This window comes from Somniosus microcephalus, unplaced genomic scaffold (assembly GCF_052327205.1).
Source record: "Somniosus microcephalus isolate GS21.2 unplaced genomic scaffold, FLI_Smic_1.0 unresolved_chr2, whole genome shotgun sequence".
Taxonomy (NCBI): domain Eukaryota; kingdom Metazoa; phylum Chordata; class Chondrichthyes; order Squaliformes; family Somniosidae; genus Somniosus; species Somniosus microcephalus.
This window is the reverse complement of record NW_028225180.1, coordinates 82,478,971-82,498,047: the sequence shown is the minus strand read 5'-3', so window position 1 is coordinate 82,498,047 and position 19,077 is coordinate 82,478,971. Positions and strand designations below refer to the sequence as shown.

General features: G+C 54.5%; 1 protein-coding gene across 1 annotated transcript; it reads right to left on the bottom strand.

Moving 5' to 3' along the window:
• Positions 1–78: 78 nt before the first annotated feature.
• On the bottom strand, positions 79–16,196 carry LOC147092922 (pecanex-like protein 3). Its single transcript, XM_085976237.1, has 6 exons — positions 16,044–16,196; positions 7,424–7,629; positions 5,328–5,433; positions 4,387–4,426; positions 2,551–2,646; positions 79–1,028 (listed from the first exon to the last, which is right to left on the bottom strand). Exons 1-6 carry the CDS (start codon positions 16,194–16,196, stop codon positions 79–81), a joined length of 1,551 nt encoding a protein of 516 aa, XP_085832363.1.
• Between the last annotated feature and the right edge of the window lie 2,881 nt (positions 16,197–19,077).

Genomic DNA, 19,077 nt, shown 5'->3' with positions numbered 1-19,077 from the left:
GAGCGCAGGCTGGAGGTGCGGCTCAGGTCGCTCTGGTCGCTCGAGTCCTCGTCCTCGAAGAAGCTCTCGCCGAAGGCCTTAGCCGTCCTGACCGGCGCGTACTCCCGCCGGTAATCGAAGCCCCCGCCGCGCCTCTTGGCCGCCTTCTTCCGGCCCGAGCCTCGCCGCAGCAGTTTCAAGTCTTTGGGCCGCACCACCTGCTCCGCCTCCAGCTCCAGCAGGGCGGGCGCGGATGAGTCGGCCTGGCCGCTGATGGCGAAGGTCGCGGGCGAGGGGGGCGGCCATCTTGTCAGTCAGCCAGGCGGTCAGGGGGTCGGCCCCGCCCGCCGCCAGGCTCTTGTCGCCGGCGAAGGGGAACTCCGACCCCCCGTCGCCCGGGTCGCTGAGATCGGGCGTGGCGGCCATCTCGCTGTCGGAGAGGTTGTCCGTGTCGCTGCCCGCCTTGCGGCCCGGCGGGCCCTTCTGCCCGGCGCTCTGCAGGACAGCGTCTCCGGAGGCCCCGCCCGGCCGGGGGGCGAGGAGGGACGGGCTCTCCAGGCGGGTGGAGCTAGTCTTCTCGCTGCGGTAGCTGCTGACGGTGCTCTGCGTCTCCCGGTCCGTGCCGCTGAAGCAGCTGTCGGTGGAGCCGGCCGTTTTGCCGCCCAGTCGCTCGAGGCCGCCCGCCGGCTCCTGGGCAGCGGCCCCGCCGCCGGTCTGCGCCCCGGGGCCCTCCTCGTCTTCGTCTCCTCCCAGGCCGTCGCGCAGCAAGGGGCCCAGCAGGGTCGCGCACAGGCTCTCCGACTCGCCGGGGCGCCAGGCCCCGATCTGCTCCAGCAGGCTGAAGGGCAGGGGGTGCCCGGGCGGCAGGCGCTGAGGCGGGTCGCAGGCGGCGGAGGGGGAGAAAGCAGGCCCCAGGCCCCGACAGGAGGGCAGCGTCGCCTGGACGGGGAGCGAGGGCAGTCTTTTACCCGTGGTACAGGCGCCCGCCGCCGCCGGGCCCGCTTCGGGTGGCAGGGGGCGCTCGTCAGCCATTTGTGCCATCTGCGGATCTGAAACGGCAAAAAAAAAGACAAACCTTCGAGTTAGCCAACTGTCTTTTCAGTTCATGTTTCGATATATACAGAGAATTCACAGCACAGAAACAGGCCATTCAACCCAACAGCTCCGTGCCGGTGTTTCTGCTCCACACGAGCCTCCTCCCACCCCTCTTCATCTCACCCCATCAACATAACCTTCTATTCCTTTCACCCTCGTGTGTTTATTCAGCTTCCCCTTAAACACATCGATACTATTCGCCTCAACCACTCCCTGTGGCGGCGAGTTCCACATTCTCAGCACTCTCTGGGTAAAGAAGTTTCTCCTGAATTCCCTACTGGATTTAATTGAGACTATCTTACATTTATATGACACACACCTACTTTAGGCTGCCTATGTCCCGTTGTCTTTGTGACATTAGTAATGCATCAGTAATACCTCTCCATTACTTCAGCTGTGGCTCAGTGGGTAGCTCTCTCGCCTGTAAGTCAGAAGGTTGTGGGTTCGAGCCCCACTCCAGAGACTTGAGCACAAAAATCTAGGCAGGCACTCCCAGTGCAGTACTGAGGGAGCGCCGCACTGTCGGAGGGGTGGAACTGAGGGAGCGCCGCGCCGTCGGAGGGGCGGTACTAAGGGAGCGCCGTGCTGTCGGAGGGGCAATATTGAGGGAGCGCCGCACCGTCGGAGGGGCGGTACTGAGGGAGCGCCGCGCCATCGGAGGGGCGGTACTAAGGGAGCGCCGCACTGTCGGAGGGGCAGTACTGAGGGAGCGCCGCACTGTCGGAGATGCCGATTTCCGGATGAGACGTTAAACCGAGGCCCCGTCTGCCCTCTCGGGTGGACGTAAAAGATCCCACGGCCACTATTGGAAGAAGAGCAAGGGAGTCCTGGGCCAATATTTAACCCTCAGCCAACATCACTGAAAAACAGTGATCTGGTCGTTTATCTTATCTAAAAGCCTGGGATAATCTGATGCCGGGGGGGGGCGGTAACAGATTGAGTAGCAAGGGGATCGAAAGAGGAAAAACAACATTTACACAGCGCTTTTAACATAGTAAAACGTCCCAAGTTGCTTCACGGGGAGCGATTATCCAACAGAATTTGACACCGAGGCCACATAAGGAGATATCAGGGCAGGGAACCAAAAGCTTGGTCAGAGAGGTCGGTTTTAAGGAGCATCTTAGAGGAGAGTGAGAGAGAGAGAGGCGGAGAGGTTTAGGGAGGGAATTCCAGAGCTCAGGGCCCAGGCAGCTGAAGGCACGGCCACCAATGGTGGGGCACAAGGAGTGTGGGGATGCACGAGAGGCCAGAATTGCAGGAGCACAGAGATCAAGAGCAGGGGATGTCAAGAGCGGAGGCTGTGGAGAGATCAATAACTCAACAAATGGTAGAGCAGGTGGTTGGATCCGGGGGGAGGCGGGTTCGGGCTGCTGAATGAACAACAAACTTTTCACTAACCCAACATGAAACGTTGCCAAAATCTGAGCGAGGCACAGGCTTAGGAGCGGACAAGACAGACCCATGCCAATAGCTCACCTGCTGTATCCAGCATGTTCAGTTTTAATAATTCTCTGTCAGCTGATGTGACGATAACATTCTTACTCCCCTGTTCACGGACCAATTCTCTGATACCTGTTGATCACACAAGAAACGCTTGAGTCCAGATATGAGCTTCTGCTCAGATAGCACACGGCCAACACCCAGTGCCAAGACTGAAGGGGAGCGACAAGCCCCAGAGAACCCCGAGAGGGCTCCCCGATTCACAGCGAAGGCGTCGGAGTAAAGGCACCACAAGTTCATCTGGACCGACTCCCAGTCTGCGCTGAACTCGCTCATCTCGGCATCACTGAGATAGGGAGGGGAGAGGGGGGGGGAGGAGGTGGGGGAGTCACAGAATTCTGTCCTGATCATCGAGTGATGAGACAGACACACGCAACAACAACTTGCATTTATATTGCGCTTCAGACGAGCGTAATCAGACAAAATGCGACACCGAGCTAAAGGACAGACAGACAGAGAGACAGGCGCGCACACAGAGAGAGAGAGAGACAGGCGCGCGCGCACACACAGAGAGAGAGAGACAGGCGTGCGCACACACAGAGAGAGACAGGCGCGCAGAGAGAGAGAGAGACAGGCGCGCGCGCACACAGAGACAGGCGCGCACAGAGACAGAGAGACAGGCGCGCGCGCACAGAGACAGAGAGACAGGCGCGCACACACACAGAGACAGAGAGACAGGCGCGCGCACAGAGAGACAGGCGCGCGCGCAGAGAGAGAGAGACAGGCGCGCGCGCAGAGAGAGACAGGCGCGCGCACAGAGACAGAGACAGGCGCGCGCACACAGAGAGAGAGACAGGCACGCGCACAGAGACAGACAGACAGGCGCGCGCGCAGAGAGAGACAGGCGCGCGCACACACAGAGAGAGAGAGAGACAGGCGCGCGCACACACAGAGACAGAGAGACAGGCGCGCGCGCACACAGAGACAGAGAGACAGGTGCGCGCACACACAGAGACAGGCGCGCGCACAGAGACAGAGAGACAGGCGCGCGCACACAGAGACAGAGAGACAGGTGCGCGTACACACAGAGACAGGCGCGCGCACAGAGACAGAGAGACAGGCGCGCGCACACAGAGACAGACGCGCGCACACAGAGACAGGCGCGCGCGCACAGAGACAGACAGACAGGCGCGCGCACAGAGACAGAGAGACAGGCGCGCGCACACACAAACACAGACAGGCGCGCGCAGAGACAGGCGCGCGCACACACAGACAGGCGCGCACACACAGACAGGCGCGCGCGCACACACAGACAGACAGACAGGCGCGCGCAGAGACAGGCGCGCGCGCACAGACAGGCGCGCGCACACAGACAGACAGACAGGCGCGCGCGCACAGACAGACAGACAGGCGCGCGCGCACACAGACAGACAGACAGGCGCGCGCACACACAGACAGACAGACAGGCGCGCGCGCACACACAGACAAACAGACAGGCGCGCGCGCACACACAGACAGACAGGCAGAGAAAGACAGACAGAGGATGTGCATGCGCGTTAGGCCGGGCAGGATCGGGCTTGCAGGTAGCGCTCTTTCTCCACCACCCCCGTCCCTCCGGCCCGGTCAAACAGACCCGTCACCGTTGTCTAGTCCCATATACGAAGAGTGGCACAACGCGGACAAGGTACCGGGAGCTCCGTCACTCCGGTGGAACTGCAGCCCGGCTACGGACAGTGCCTCGGTGGAGGAAATCCTCAACTAACTGAGAATGCCAAAAAAAGCAGCCAACCCTCAGGCCTGGGCCTGGCTACAAGACCCCAGGCTGCCTGTTCCAGGTTTCCCCTCATTGACCCAGCAGAAGAGACAACCTACCTTTAGATGTTCCACTGTCTTCCAGGTGGGGCAACAATTCCTAGAATCAAAAGACGTTTTTAAAAAGGGCAGTTTTCAGCAAAAAGCCAACATCAGGCTCGGTTATACTGTACGAACAGACTGAACAGCAGGGCTTGAGAGCTGGCAATCCCCATCAAATCCACTTGGATGATCCCCATTGAATACTTGTTCACATCTGCCAGTCCCTCCGTGACCTCGGCCCGCCTCCCTGGACCTACATAAACACCTCCAGCTTCACGTCCCATCCCACTCGGCCCGCCTGTGCATCCCCCTCGCTGCTCCAGCTGCCCTGGCCCAACTCTCGACCCGAGGGGGGGGGAAGCGAGAGAGGGGGAAGCGAGAGAGGGAGGGAGGGGGGGGAAGCGGAGGGCGAGAGGGGGGGGGAGGGGAGGGCGAGAGAGGGGGGGGCGAGAGAAGGGGGGGGAGAGGGGAGAGAGAGGGGGGAGAGAGAGAGGGGGGGAGAGAGAGAGGGGGGAGAGAGAGAGGGGGGAGAGAGAGAGGGGGGAGAGAGAGAGGGGGGGAGAGAGAGAGAGGGGGAGAGAGAGAGAGGGGAGAGAGAGGGGGAGGGGGGAGAGAGAGAGAGAGGGGAGAGAGAGAGAGAGAGAGAGGGGAGAGGGGAGAGAGAGAGGGGAGAGAGAGAGAGAGGGGAGAGAGAGAGAGAGGGGAGAGAGAGAGAGAGAGAGAGAGAGAGAGGGGAGAGAGGAGAGAGAGAGAGAGAGAGGGGAGAGAGCGAGGAGAGAGAGAGAGAGAGAGAGAGAGAGAGAGAGCGAGAGAGAGAGCGCGAGAGAGGGAATGCAAAATACTAAGTCGCCACAATTCAGTTACAACCCGACTCCTCGGCATTACTGTCCGCACTGTGACAGAGACTCTATATATACACGCACGAGCCTCTCCGCTCCCGTCCCCCGCACGGTACTCACCGAGACCTGGTTGAACCCGAAGACAGAGTGCTGTGAGCTGCAGCGCACGGGCGGAGTGGTGTTCGCCTTTCGAAACACCGTCATCTCGACTCCTCCTCCCGGGTCCCTGCAGGTCACAGGAAGAGAGGGTGGGGGGGAGAAAAGACCGAATCAACAGCAGGTTGACAATAACATGTCCCTGCTCCGGAACTGGAGAAGCCGGGGCTGTTCTCCTTCGAGCAGAGAAGGTTAAGGGGAGATTTAGTAGAGGCGTTCAATGTCATGAAGGGGTTTTGATGGGGTAGATAGAAACTGTTTCCAGTGGCAGGAGGGTCGGTAACCAGAGAACACAGATTGAAGATAATCGGCAAAAGAACCAGAGGGGGAGATGAGGAGAATGTTTTTACGCAGCGAGTTGTTGTGATCTGGAACGCGCTGCCTGAAAGTGCGGTGGAAGCAGATTCAATAGTAACTTTCAAAAGGGGAATTGGATAAACACTTCAAGGTGAAAAAATTTGCAGGGCTGTGGAGAAAGAGAGGGGAATGAGACTAATTGGACAGTTCTTTCAAACAATCTGGCGCAGGTACGATGGGCCGAATGGCCTCCTTCTGCGCTGTATGATTATATCGCACATGCCCGCTATATCGTACAGTGGGCGTGTTCGCGATTATGCCCGCTTCACGCGGTGGGTGCTTAATCCATCGGACTCCCGCATGCCTAGAATTTTGAAGAGGTAAGGATCCCGAATTGAAAAGGTGGTGGGGACCGCACCGCATGATGCCAACTCCACCCAAACAAAAATCGGAAACCAACTGTATTTGGCGGAACAGCCGAGTGAAGCCGCCTGCATCGGCTCCTCGCACTGGTACCAACCACGACCGTCGGAGTGCGGAGACACACTTCGGGCAGCTGCAACCAGCTGGTCCCGGGGGCATTAAAAACAGATAATAGTCTACTGACACCACTGTGTGAGCCACTGAGTTGGAGGTGGGGCGGAACTTACGGCAAACAGAGTCTACTTTATATCAAACAGTGTGTTTAAACAGTGCACTACAGCAGTCTACAGAATCTATTTAAACAAGTCTTTACGAACTGCAGTAAACAGTCTACAGAATCTAGTTCATTTACAAACTGCAGCAAACAGTCTACAGAATCTATTTAATTTACGAACTGCAGCAGTCTACAGAATCTATTTAATTTACGAACTGCAGCAAACAGTCTACAGAATCTATTTAAAGAAAGTCTCTAAAAACTACAGCAAACAGAATGCAGTGAGTAGCGGATAGTTACAAATAAATTATGTATGAAAAATCAATCCCAGTCACTTACAGTAGTGATTGACGAGGGAATTACCCAATCATCTCCATTCTGGTCGGTGTGGTGTCACTATATGCAGCCCAATAGCGGGTGGACAGCCCTCCGAGGCACTCAAGCTCCTCAGGCCAACAGTTAACACGACTGAACCGCACTTCAGCAGAGGTGCAACTCGATTCCCGGGCCGTCACTGTCGGTCAGGAAGCTTGCTGAGCAGTTTGGCTCGGTCGGTCGGTCGCGCTCTCCTCTCGGAGTCAGAAGGCTGTGGATTCGAGCCCCACTCCAGACGCCCGAGCCCATAATGTCCGATGCTGCCCCCAGTGCGGGTACTGAGGGAGTTGCTGTCTCCCGGCCCGCATTCCTCCCTCAACCGGCATCCCCCCCCACCCCCGCAAAAACCAACGACCGGATCAACCATCACACTGCTACAGTCATCCTACAGAACAGCCACTGCATTTGTCGTATATGAAATGTTTTGGGTCATCCCAAGAGACGTGACCAAAGCTCTGTCATTTATCCTTCCCATCTCCTTACCGCATCACGTTAACACCACCACCCCCCCCACCCACCTCACATCAAGGGGCCGTACTGCCAGGGTTAGAGGGGAGTTTGGACGACAAGTGTGAAGCCCCCCATGGTCGAATACCCACCGCCGAGACTCAAACTTGGCGGGTGACCAATTGGATGAGCCGCCCCACCCCACACACACTCCGCCTCACAAAGTCAGGTGGGAGGGGGAAGGGGAATAATTAACAGGATCCTTCGTGCCAACACTTGGGTTTTCGCCTCCTAGAACCCTCACCTGATGGCGCTGTTGTCCTCGCCGCCCCCCAGCTCACACTCTTCAAGCTTGGCGCCGTCCGGGGCGAGCGACGGGTTCGTCTTCTCCACAATCTCCCCCTCGTCAAACATGGCGTGCAGGCGGTAGTTGATGGACTTGACCATGGTGAAGAACAGGGCAACGATGGCGCAGTAGATGCCAGCAATGGAGGTGCTGGGTGGCAAAGCCTGGGGGGCAGAAGTAAACACAAGACGTGAATGCCAGGCAAACCCTCGAGATATCCTGCCGCCCCCCCTAACAATCAGGACTCTGCAAGTTCGGGCACAAGAACCTTTCCACAACGGTTCCTGGCATTGTCCAGTCTCATGGGCCACGCGCTGGGAGGGACCAGAGGGGCAGCACGCGATCGGGCAAGGGTCACAGAACACTGGGCTCGGTGGGTAGCACTCCAGCTCTCGCTCGATTCAGAGTCAGAAGGGTGACGTAATAAAACTCACTACACACTTGGTGTGAGTATAAAGCAAGGCTTTAATCAACTTGTTTCAAAACATGGAGGTCTAGTTGTACTTCACTAGTTCCTGTCTTACAAAATGTCCCTGAGCAAGCTGGGCCCACGCCCGAGTATTTATACTCCTTGGACAGCGCCACCAGCTGGCCGTCCAGTGTTATTTCACGAGTCGTTTCTTCCTGATGATGAGATTTATAACAAAGGGCATGGGTTCGAGCCTCGAGAGATTCCAGCACAAAATCCAGGCCGACAATCCCCGGTGCAGTGCTGAGGGAGCGCCGCACTGTCGGATGTAGACGCTGAACCGAGGCTCCGTCTGCCCTCTCGGGTAAAAGATTCCCACGGCCACTATCCCAAAGAGCAGGGGGGAGTTCTCCCCGGTCTCCTGGGGCCAACATTTATCCCTCAACCAACATTAGTAAAACAGATTATCTGGTCATTATCACATTGCTGTTTGTGGGAGCTTGCTGTGCGCAAATTGGCTGCCGCGTTTCCTACATTACAACAGTGACCACACTTCAATAGTGTGAAGTGCTTCGGGCCATCCCAAGGTGCTATATAAATGTAAGTCCGTTCTTTCTTGAGCTGGAGGGTGTATGGCTCAGGGTGGGGGTCACACACACAGGAAGTCACGAGTGCAACTGTGAGGGGACCGTCATTGCACCCAATCCCAAAACGTACCAACAGAATTTCAGCCGCGGACAAGGGTCAAATGGATGCCGTGAGGTGTGAAGAGGACCCTCAACCCCGCCGCCCCGCATTCTACCAATCCCTGCTCGTCAATCACCACCACCCCCGCCCCCCCCCATCCCGAGAGTGGGCCAAGATGTCCCCGCCAACAACAACTTGTATTTATATAGCGCCTTTAACGTAGCAAGACATCCCAAGGTGCTTCACAGGAGCGTAAATCAGACAAAGATTTGACACTGAGCCACATAAGGAGAGATTGGTGCAGGCGACCAAAAGCTTGGTCAAAGAGGTCGGTTTTAAGGAGCGTCTTAAAGGAGGAGAGAGAGAGAGAGAGAGAGTGTGTGTGTGTGTTTAGGGAGGGAATTCCAGAGCTCAGGGCCCAGGCAGCTGAAGGCACGGCCGTCAGTGGTGGAGCGATTAAAATCGGGGACGCTTAAGAGAGCAGATGTTCCCGATGGCGGGGGAATCCAGAACCAGGGGTCACAGTCTAAGGATAAGGGGTAAGCCATTTAGGACAGAGATGAGGAGGAATTTCTTCACCCAGAGAGTGGTGAACCTGTGGAATTCTCTACCACAGAAGGTGGTTGAGGCCAATTCATTAAATATATTCAGGAAGGAGTTGGATATATTTCTTAAGGCTAAAGGGATTAAGGGATATGGAGAGAAGGCAGGGACAGGGTACTGAATTTGGATGATCAGCCATGATCTCATTAAATGGTGGAGCAGGCTTGAGGGGCCGAATGGCCTACTCCTGCCCCTATCTTCTATGTTTCTATGTTTAATTGGAGGAATGCAGAGGTATCAGGAGGGTTGTAGGATGTTACAGAGATAGGGAGGGGGGGGCGAGGCCATGGAGTGATCTGAAAATGAGGATGGGAATTTTTAAAATCGAGGTGTTGCAGAACCGGGTGCCGATGTAGGTCAAGCAAGCACAGGGGGGTGATGGGTGAACGGGACTTGATGCGAGTTAGGATGGGATGGGGAGGGAGGAAGGAAGGAAGGCTGGAGCAGGGGGGGGGGGGCAGAATCAGTGGGCCGGAGGGGACAGAGACCGAGGTTTTGAATGCATTGGGGGAGGGGGAAGAAAACGGGGAGTCAATGGAGGAGATGTGAAAGGACAGAGGGGAACAGGACTGCGAGCATGACACCGCGGAACGTCTGTGCAGTCCGCTGCTCGCGAAACAGCGCGATACCTTGCACCCGCCCAACATACCCGGCAGCCCTGCCCCTGCGACACAGTAATGGAGTCAAGGGTACAAGTCACCTTGTGTATCAGATTCCATATCAGATCAATTCGAGAGAGACAGCCAGCAGCTGACTGGAATAGTTTATCACCAGTAACGGAATTGGAGTTTTCTGACCTTAGAGGAGAGGTCGAACGATCACTTCAAAACGTACTGGCCCGTAGCTGCTTTCTAAAAGATGTGGGTCACGTAAATCTGATCAACTGCTTGGAAGCCATGCTTTAACAGTGAACAATAACCACCCAAGCCATCACAACGGATCAATACACGGATTTCTTAGGAACAGCAGTGCGTTACTCCCCCTCAGACCATTAAAAAGAGAAAAGGCTCGCATTTCTCCAGCACCTTTCACGACCACCGGACGTCCCAAAGCGCCTTACAGCCAATGAAGTACTTTCTGAAGTGTTGCAATGTGGGAAATGCAGCAGCCAATTGGCGCACAGCAAGCTCCCACAAACAGCAATGTGATAATGACCAGATCATCTGTTTTTTAGTGATGTTGGTTGAGGGATAAATATTGGGCCCAGGACACCGGGGAGAACTCCCCCTGCTCTTCTTCCAATAGTGGCCGTGGGATCTTTTACGTCCACCTGAGAGAGCAGACGAGGCCTCGGTTTAGCGTTTCATCAGAAAGACGGACGAGGGATTTGGAGATTTAGGTTCAACAGCAACTTGTATTTATATAGCGCCTTTAATGTAGTAAAATGTCCCAGGGCACTTCACAGGAGCGATTATCAAACAAAATCTGACCCCAAGCCACATAAGGAGATATTAGGACAAATGACCAAAAGCTCGGTCAAAGAGGTCGGTTTTAAGGAGCGTCTTAAAGGAGGAGAGAGAGGCGGAGAGGTTTAGGGAGGGAATTCCAGAGCTCGGGGCCCAGGCGGCTGAAGGCACGGCCGCCAATGGTGGGGCGATGGAAATCGGGGGATGCACAAAGGCCAGAATTGGAGGAGCGCCGAGATCTCGGAGGGTTGTGGGGCTGGAGGAGGTTACAGAGATAGGGAGGGGGGCGAGGGCCACTGAGGGAATTTGAAAACAAGGATGAAGAATTTTAAAATCGAGGCGCTGCTTAACCGGGAGCCAATGTAGGTCAGCGAGCACAGGGGGTGATGGGCGAACGGGACTTGGTGCGAGTTAGGACACGGGGCAGCAGAGTTTTGGATGACCTCAAGTTTACGTAGGGTGGAATGTGGGAGGCTGGCCAGGAGTGTGTTGGAATAGTCAAGTCCGGAGGTGACAAAGGCGTGGATGAGGGTTTCAGCAGCGGATAGGCTGAGGCAGGAGCGGAGACAGGCGATGTTAAGGCGGCAGAAGTAGGCGGTCGTGGTGATGCAGAGGATATGGGGTCAGAATCATGGGGGAATTCATCAACTGTCCCCACAATATGCAGCAAAACAGTCCTTGCAGACGACTCCACAACCACATACGCACCCCGCCCCTCCCACCCCACCCCCACACCATTTATACACAGACACCACAACTGAAAGTCAAGCAAAGCTTACAGTCATAGAAACAGGAGGAGGCCATTCAGCCCCTCGAGTCTGTTCCGTCTTTCAATTAGATCGCGGCTGATCTCTATCTTAACTCCATCTACCCGCCTTGGTTCCGTAACCCTTAATACCCTCACTTAACAAAATCTATCAATCTCACTTTTGAATGCTCCAATTGACCCCCAGCGTCAACAGCTTTCTGGGGGAGAGTGTTCCAGATTTCCACCACCCTGTGTGTGAAGAAGTGCTTCCTGACATCGCCCCTGAACGGCCTGGCTCGAATTTTAAGGTTACGCCCCCCTGCCCTTGTTCTGGACACCCCCTGCCAGAGGAAATAGTCTCTCTCTATCTACCTTATCGAATCCTTTCATCATCTTAAACACCTCGATCAGATCACCCCTTAAAATTCTAAACGCGAGAGAATACAAGTCTATGCAGTCTGTCCTCATAGTTTAACCTTTAAGCCCCGGTATCATTCTGGCCAAGCTCCGTCATAAGAACAGGAGGAGGCCATTCAGCCCCTCGAACCTGTTCCGCCATTCCAAATGGATCATGGCTGATCATGGCATATTGATTTATAAAAATCGCAGCACCCAAATGGTCGGCAGCCCTGAAAGTGTGGGGGGGGGGGGGGGGGGGGTAAAAATTAAAAACAAATTCATATTTAAAATACCAGTCTCGGGCAGTTAAAGACCCAGAAGACTCGCTACCCACTGTCTACATTCCTCAGGCACTTCCCAGAGCTCAGAATCATCAACCACAAAAAACTCAAGCAGAAAGAATATATATTTTCCAGGGGAAAAAAAGAGAACAGAATTACAACTGTAAAAATCAGAAATCACGGCCTTGATCAGGCTGTTGCAAAGAGCCGGCACAGGCACGATGGGCTGAATGGCCTCCGCCTGTGCTGTATCCGTCTGATTGTAGAGAGCCCAAATAAAGAAAGACTGGCATTTCTCCCACGCATTTCACGACCACCGGCACTCCCTCAGTACTGTCCCTCCGACAGTGCGGCGCTCCCTCAGTACTGCCCCTCCCACAGTGCGGCGCTCCCTCAGTACCGCCCCTTCGACACTCCCTCAGTACCACCCCTCCGACAGTGCAGCGCTCCCTCAGTACCGCCCCTCCGACAGTGCGGCACTCCCTCAGTACTGTCCCTCCGACAGTGCGGCGCTCCCTCAGTACTGCCCCTCCGACAGTGCGGCACTCCCTCAGTACTGCCCCTCCGACAGTGCGGCACTCCCTCAGTACTGTCCCTCCGACAGTGCGGCGCTCCCTCAGTACTGCCCCTCCGGCAGTGCGGCGCTCCCTCAGTACCGCCCCTCCGACAGTGCGGCGCTCCCTCAGTACTGCCCCTCCGACAGTGCGGCACTCCCTCAGTACTGCCCCTCCGACAGTGCGGCGCTCCCTCAGTACTGCCCCTCCGACAGGCCTGTATTCACTAGAGTTTAGAAACATAGTGAAATAGGAGCAGGAGTCGGCCATTCGAGTCTGCTCCACCATTCAATATGATCATGGCTGATCCTCTATCTCAATACCATATTCCCGCTCTCTCCCTATACCCCTTGATGCCTTTTGTGTCTAGAAATCTATCTATCTCCTTCTTAAATATATTCAGTGACTGGGCCTCCACAGCCTTCTGTGGTAGAGAATTCCACAGGTTCACCACCCTCCGAGTGAAGAAATTTCTCCTCATCTCAGTCCTAAATGTCCTACCCCGTATCCTGAGACTGTGACCCCTCGTTCTAGGCCCCCAGCCAGGGGAAACATCCTCCCTGCATCCAGTCTGTCTAGCCCTGTCAGAATTTTATACGTTTCAATGAGATCCCCTCTCATTCTTCTAAACTCTAGTGAATACAGGCCTAGTCGACCCAATCTCTCCTCATACGACAATCCTGCCATCCCAGGAACCAGTCTGGTGAACCTTCGCTGCACTCCCTCTATGGCAAGTATATCCTTCCTTAGGTAAGGAGACCAAAACTGCACACAGTACTCCAGGTGTGGTCGCACCAAGGCCCTGTACAACTGTAGTAAGACATCCTTGCTCCTGTACTCAAATCCTCTTGCAATGAAGGCCAACATACCATTTGCCTTCCTAACTGCTTGCTGCACCTGCATGGTTGCTTTCAGTGACTGGTGTACAAGGACACCCAGGTCCCTCTGTACATCAGCATTTCCCAATCTATCACCATTTAAATAATACTCTGCCTTTCTGTTTTTCCTACTGAAGTGGATAACTTCACATTTATCCACGTTATAAAGATTAGAAGAATGAGAGGGGATCTCATTGAAACGTATAAAATTCTGACAGGGCTGGACAGACTGGATGCAGGGAGGATTTTTCCCCTGGCTTGGGGGGGGGGGGGCGGCGGTCTAGAACAAGGGGTCACAGTCTCAGGATACGGGGTCGGCCATTTAGGACTGAGATGAGGAGAAATGTCTTCACTCCGAGGGTGGTGAACCTGTGGAATTCTCTACCACAGAAGGCTGTGGAGGCCAAGTCACTGAATATATTTAAGAAGGAGATAGATAGATTTCTAGACACAAAAGGCATCAAGGGGTATGGGGAGAGAGCGGGAATATGGTATTGAGATAGAGGATCAGCCATGATCATATTGAATGGCGGAGCAGGCTCGAGGGGCCGAATGGCCGACTCCTGCTCCTATTTTCCTATGTTCTACAAAAAGGGGTCGGGGACCTCCTTAAAACGGGGGCAGGGAGACCTCCATACACGAGTGAAATATATGACATAAAATGTTTTTAAACTACCGCCCAGCAAAACGGTGTGAACCGTACAATTATAAATCACGAGACCCTCCAAAATGGGGAACCACCCCCCAAAAAACAAGAGTTATACGAAACTAAAAACTCCACATTATCACAATCGCTAGCGTAGCAGGTTTGAGCTGGATCATCACAGAGCAGCAAAGGTGGGGCCCCGAGGCACCCTCCCACCCCCTGAAAATATGGGGCGAAGGCACCCAAAATGCAGTGAAAATACATTTCTGCTCGACGGCATGACCATAACTGATCGAAAACTCACGGTGTGTAATTATAAGCAGTAGCAGCCAGAGCCCCAATACAAAAATTAAACTTATCTGGATCAGAGTGATCAGTGGGAATTTTTTTTTTTTTTTTTTTTTTTAAATCACAGCACGGCATAAAAGGGCGACATCAAGATCTCCCCAAACGTCAGGGTGTAGAAATGACTCCAACCGTAGGGGGCATAGAGACAACCGCCCGTAAATGTGGGGCGTCGCGGAGACCCCCCATGCATGAGGGGGGCCCGCGGAGACCCATCCCAAATTTGAGGAGGACACGAAGACCCCCAAATTTGAGGAGGGGCATGAAGACCCCCAAATTTGAGGAGGAGACATGAAGACCCTCAAATTTGAGGGTGGGAGCATGAAGTCCACCCAAATTTGAGAGGGGAATGGAGATCAAACAAATTTAAGGGGGGGATGAAGACCACCAAATATGAAGACCACCCCAAGTGGCAGGGAGCCCCACCTCAAATTTGGGAGCATGAAGACCAACCAAATTTGAGATGGGGAGTGTGAAGACCAACCAAATTTGAGGGGGGGAACCGTGAAGACCCTCACATTTGAGAGGAGGACCGTGAAGACCCTCACATTTGAGAGGAGGACCGTGAAGACCCTCACATTTGAGAGGAGGACTGTGAAGACCCTCAAATGTGAGGAGGGGAGCATGAAGTCCACCCAAATTTGAGAGAGGAATGGAGATCAACCAAATTTAAGGGGGCATGAAGACCACCAAATATGAAGAGCACTCCAAACCTAAGTGGCAGGGAGACCCAACTCAAATTTGGGAACTTGAAGACCCTCAAATTTGAGGACGACGACATGAAGACCCTCAAATTTGAGGAGGGCGACATGAAGACCCTCAAATTTGAGGAGGGCGACATGAAGACCCTCAAATTTGAGGAGGGCGACATGAAGACCCTCAAATTTGAGGAGGGCGACATGAAGACCCTCAAATTTGAGGAGGGCGACATGAAGACCCTCAAATTTGAGGAGGGCGACATGAAGACCCTCAAATTTGAGGAGGGCGACATGAAGACCCTCAAATTTGAGGAAGGCGACATGAAGACCCTCAAATTTGAGGAGGGCGACATGAAGACCCTCAAATTTGAGGAAGGCGACATGAAGACCCTCAAATTTGAGGAGGACGTCATGAAGACCCTCAAATTTGAGGAGGACGACATGAAGACCCTCACATTTGAGGAGGACGACATGAAGACCCTCACATTTGAGGAGGACGACATGAAGACCCTCACATTTGAGGAGGACGACATGAAGACCCTCACATTTGAGGAGGACGACATGAAGACCCTCAAATTTGAGAAGGACGACATGAAGACCCTCAAATTTGAGGAGGACGACATGAAGACCCTCAAATTTGAGGAGGAGGACATGAAGACCCCCAAATGTGAGGAGGGGAGCATGAAGTCCACCCAAATTTGAGATGGGAATGGAGATCAACCAAATGTAAGGGGGCATGAAGACCACCACAAACTTAAGAGGCAGGGAGACCCACCTCAAAGTGGCATGAAGATCCCCAAATTTGAGAGGAGGGCATGAAGACCAACCAAATATGAGGCGGGTGGGGGGGGCATAATAAGGGGCGAAGATTGGGACTTGTGGCCCGGGATGGGGATCCTGCCCGGCCTGGCCCGGCCCACTCACCATGAAGAGCAGGAAGGGGAAGCAGAGCAGCAGGAGCCAGACGTAGAGGTGGAAGCAGTTGGAGAACTTGCTCTGGTGGGGGTCGAAGTACCAGCCGCCGGTCAGCGAGGCCCACACCCCCTGGCGGAGGATCTGCAGCGCCTGCGAGCCCATCCTTCATCGCCCTCCGAACCGACTAGCAGGCGGCCCGGCCCGATCCGGCCCATCCGCCGCCTCGCCTCTCCTCTCCTCACCGACTCCAGCCCACAGCGGCCCCCATTTTCCCTCCTCCTCCTCCCCCTTTCTCTCCCTCGCTCTCTCTCGATCCCCGCCCACCTCCCGCTCCCATTGGTCCGCTCCCGCATCCGGGGGCGGGTCCCCCGCCGCTATTGGCTGGCTTCTCCGTCCGTCAGACCCGCCCTCCCTCCCGATTGGTCCGCCGCCACGTCTGTCAAGCCGGCCTCCATCGTCGCGTCCGTCCGGACCCGCCCTCCCTCCCGATTGGTCCGCCGCCACGTCTGTCAAGCCCGTCCTCCATCCTCGAGTCCGTCCAGCCGCGCCCTCCCTCCCGATTGGTCCGCCGCCATGTCCGTCAAGCCCGCTCTCCTTTCCGATTGGTTGGCCGCCACGTCCGTCAGGCGGGCACGGGCGCCTTGAGCGCCGGCGATCGCTCGCAGCCTCGTCGATCCGCGGGTGAGATTAAAATTGCACGTTAAAAATGAGAACGGATTAACCGAACGGGGCAGATTTTTTATTTGGAAAGGCCCAGCCGGCTGTTTTTCTCATAAATGTGAGTAGAAATTAAAGGTGTTTTGCTAATGCACGCCTTCCGCGGCATCTGATTGGCTTTCCGATGCGATGGTGGGCGGAGCCCCACTGCCGATTGGTCGGGACCACTGTCAATCATCTGTCTCGCATTTCTGATTCGTTCAGGAGGCTGTCACTCAGACAGGCGCTTCTCCCGACCTGTGGGCGGGACGGAAGTGTCGCCCGGCGTCCACGCACTCCCGGGGCTATAAAGATGCTTGCAATCCTTTTATCGAGCGGGCCTGAGATGTCACTTTGACTGTCAGTCGGTTGACGTTGCTGATTGGCCCCTTTTAAGAAGGTAGGCTTGATGGACCCCATTCTCCATTGGACGGTAGGAATGCCAATCATTCCTTCTGCCGTTATGATTGGTCCAGTTGGCTGTCAATCACAACTGCGTCATGGCGCTTCCGTTGCTACGCGATTGGAAACGGGGGGGCGGGACTCAGGGAATCCAGGCCAACTTAATCAAAGCCGAGGGAATCGCTTCTTAAAGCAGGTCCGACTTGGATTTACAAAGAGGTGGGGTCACAGCTGACTGGGGCCATGCCTCCCTCACAATGTGTACTAATGTAAGAAATCACACAACACCAGGTTATAGTCCAACAGCTTTATTTGAAATCACAAGCTTTCGGAGCGCTGCTCCTTCGTCAGGTGAAGTGGAGAGATCACAGAATCACAGAAACCCCACAGTGCAGATAGAGGCCATTTCGGCCCATCGAGCCTGCACCGACACATATCCCACCCTATCCCCGTAACCCCACGTATTTAATCCCCCTAACACTAAGGGTCAATTTATCATAGCCAATCAACCTAACCAGCACCCGGAGGAAACCCACGCAAACACGGGGAGAATGTGCAAACTCCACACAGACAGTCACCCGAGGCCGGACTCGAACGCAGGTCCCTGGCGCTGTGAGGCAGCAGTGCTAACCACTATGCCAGGTCAGTCAGGACACCATTTACACCTTTGATTGCTGTGATTATCTCTCTGCCGAGGTGTGATAAATGGCAGTTAGAAAGATTACCTGTAAACATCTGACATTATTCTCTGACTATATAAGCTGTGTTTTTATGCATCTCTCCACTTCACCTGACGAAGGAGCAGCGCTCCGAAAGCTTGTGATTTCAAATAAAGCTGTTGGACTATAACCTGGTGTTGTGTGATTTCTTACATTTGTCCACCCCAGTCCAACACCGGCATCTCCACACCACAATGTACTAGGAATTATACTGGCAATAATATCAAATGCAGAAATTTTAGCTCCTTTATCTTGCATTTAGACACATAGTACCTTGCAGAAAGGAAGAACTTGCATTTCTCCAGCGCCTTGCACCACCTCAGGACGTCCCAAAGTGCTTTACAGCCAATGAAGTACTTTTTTTGAAGTGTAGTCACTGCTGTAATGTAGGAAACGCGGCAGCCAATTTGCACACAGCAAGCTCCCACAAACAGCAATGTGATAATGACCAGATTGTAGGTGTTCGGGTTCACCAATTGTAGGTGTTGAACGAATGCCTATCAAATAATCGAGGTCGACTCCAGGAGAACAATCAAATAGTTCTTTAATGCAGGATTTGACGAAGTACAGAAAACAACAAGGATCGATGCAGGAGAGCCGTGGAACAGGTCTTACCCGAATGGGGACGCCACGAGGACTGCCTGGGCAGCCCCGTGGATTGCGTCGTGACGTCATCGCGTTTGCCCGCCCTTAGATGGTCACGTGATCCGCGACGTGACGTCATCGCGTTCGCCCGCGTCATCGCGTTTGCCCGCGACATCGTTAAAGGGAATTGTGTCCGGTAAGTAAGGGACACTCGGTGGTACCGCTACAAGATCATCTTTATTTTAGTGATGTTAGTTGAGGGATAAATATTGGCCCCAGGGCACTGGGGAGAACTCCGCCTGCTCTTCTTTCAATAGTGGCCGTGGGAACTTTTATGTCCACCTGGGGGAGCAGACGGGGGGCCTCGGTTTAACGTCTCATCTGAAAGACGGCAGTGCAGCACTCCCTCAGTACTGCACTGGAGTGTCAGCCTAGATTTTGTGCTCAAGTCACTGGAGTGGTGCTTGAACCAACAACCTTCTAATAATAATAATTCAACTTTATTGTCATTGTACAATGCACAAGTACATGAACAACGAAATGTGATCTTGCAAGCTCCCATGAGTCCAGTACAAATAACATTTAACATAAATAGCACCGTCCTGGGAGAAGCAAAGCCGCTGCGTCTGTGCGCGCCGCCA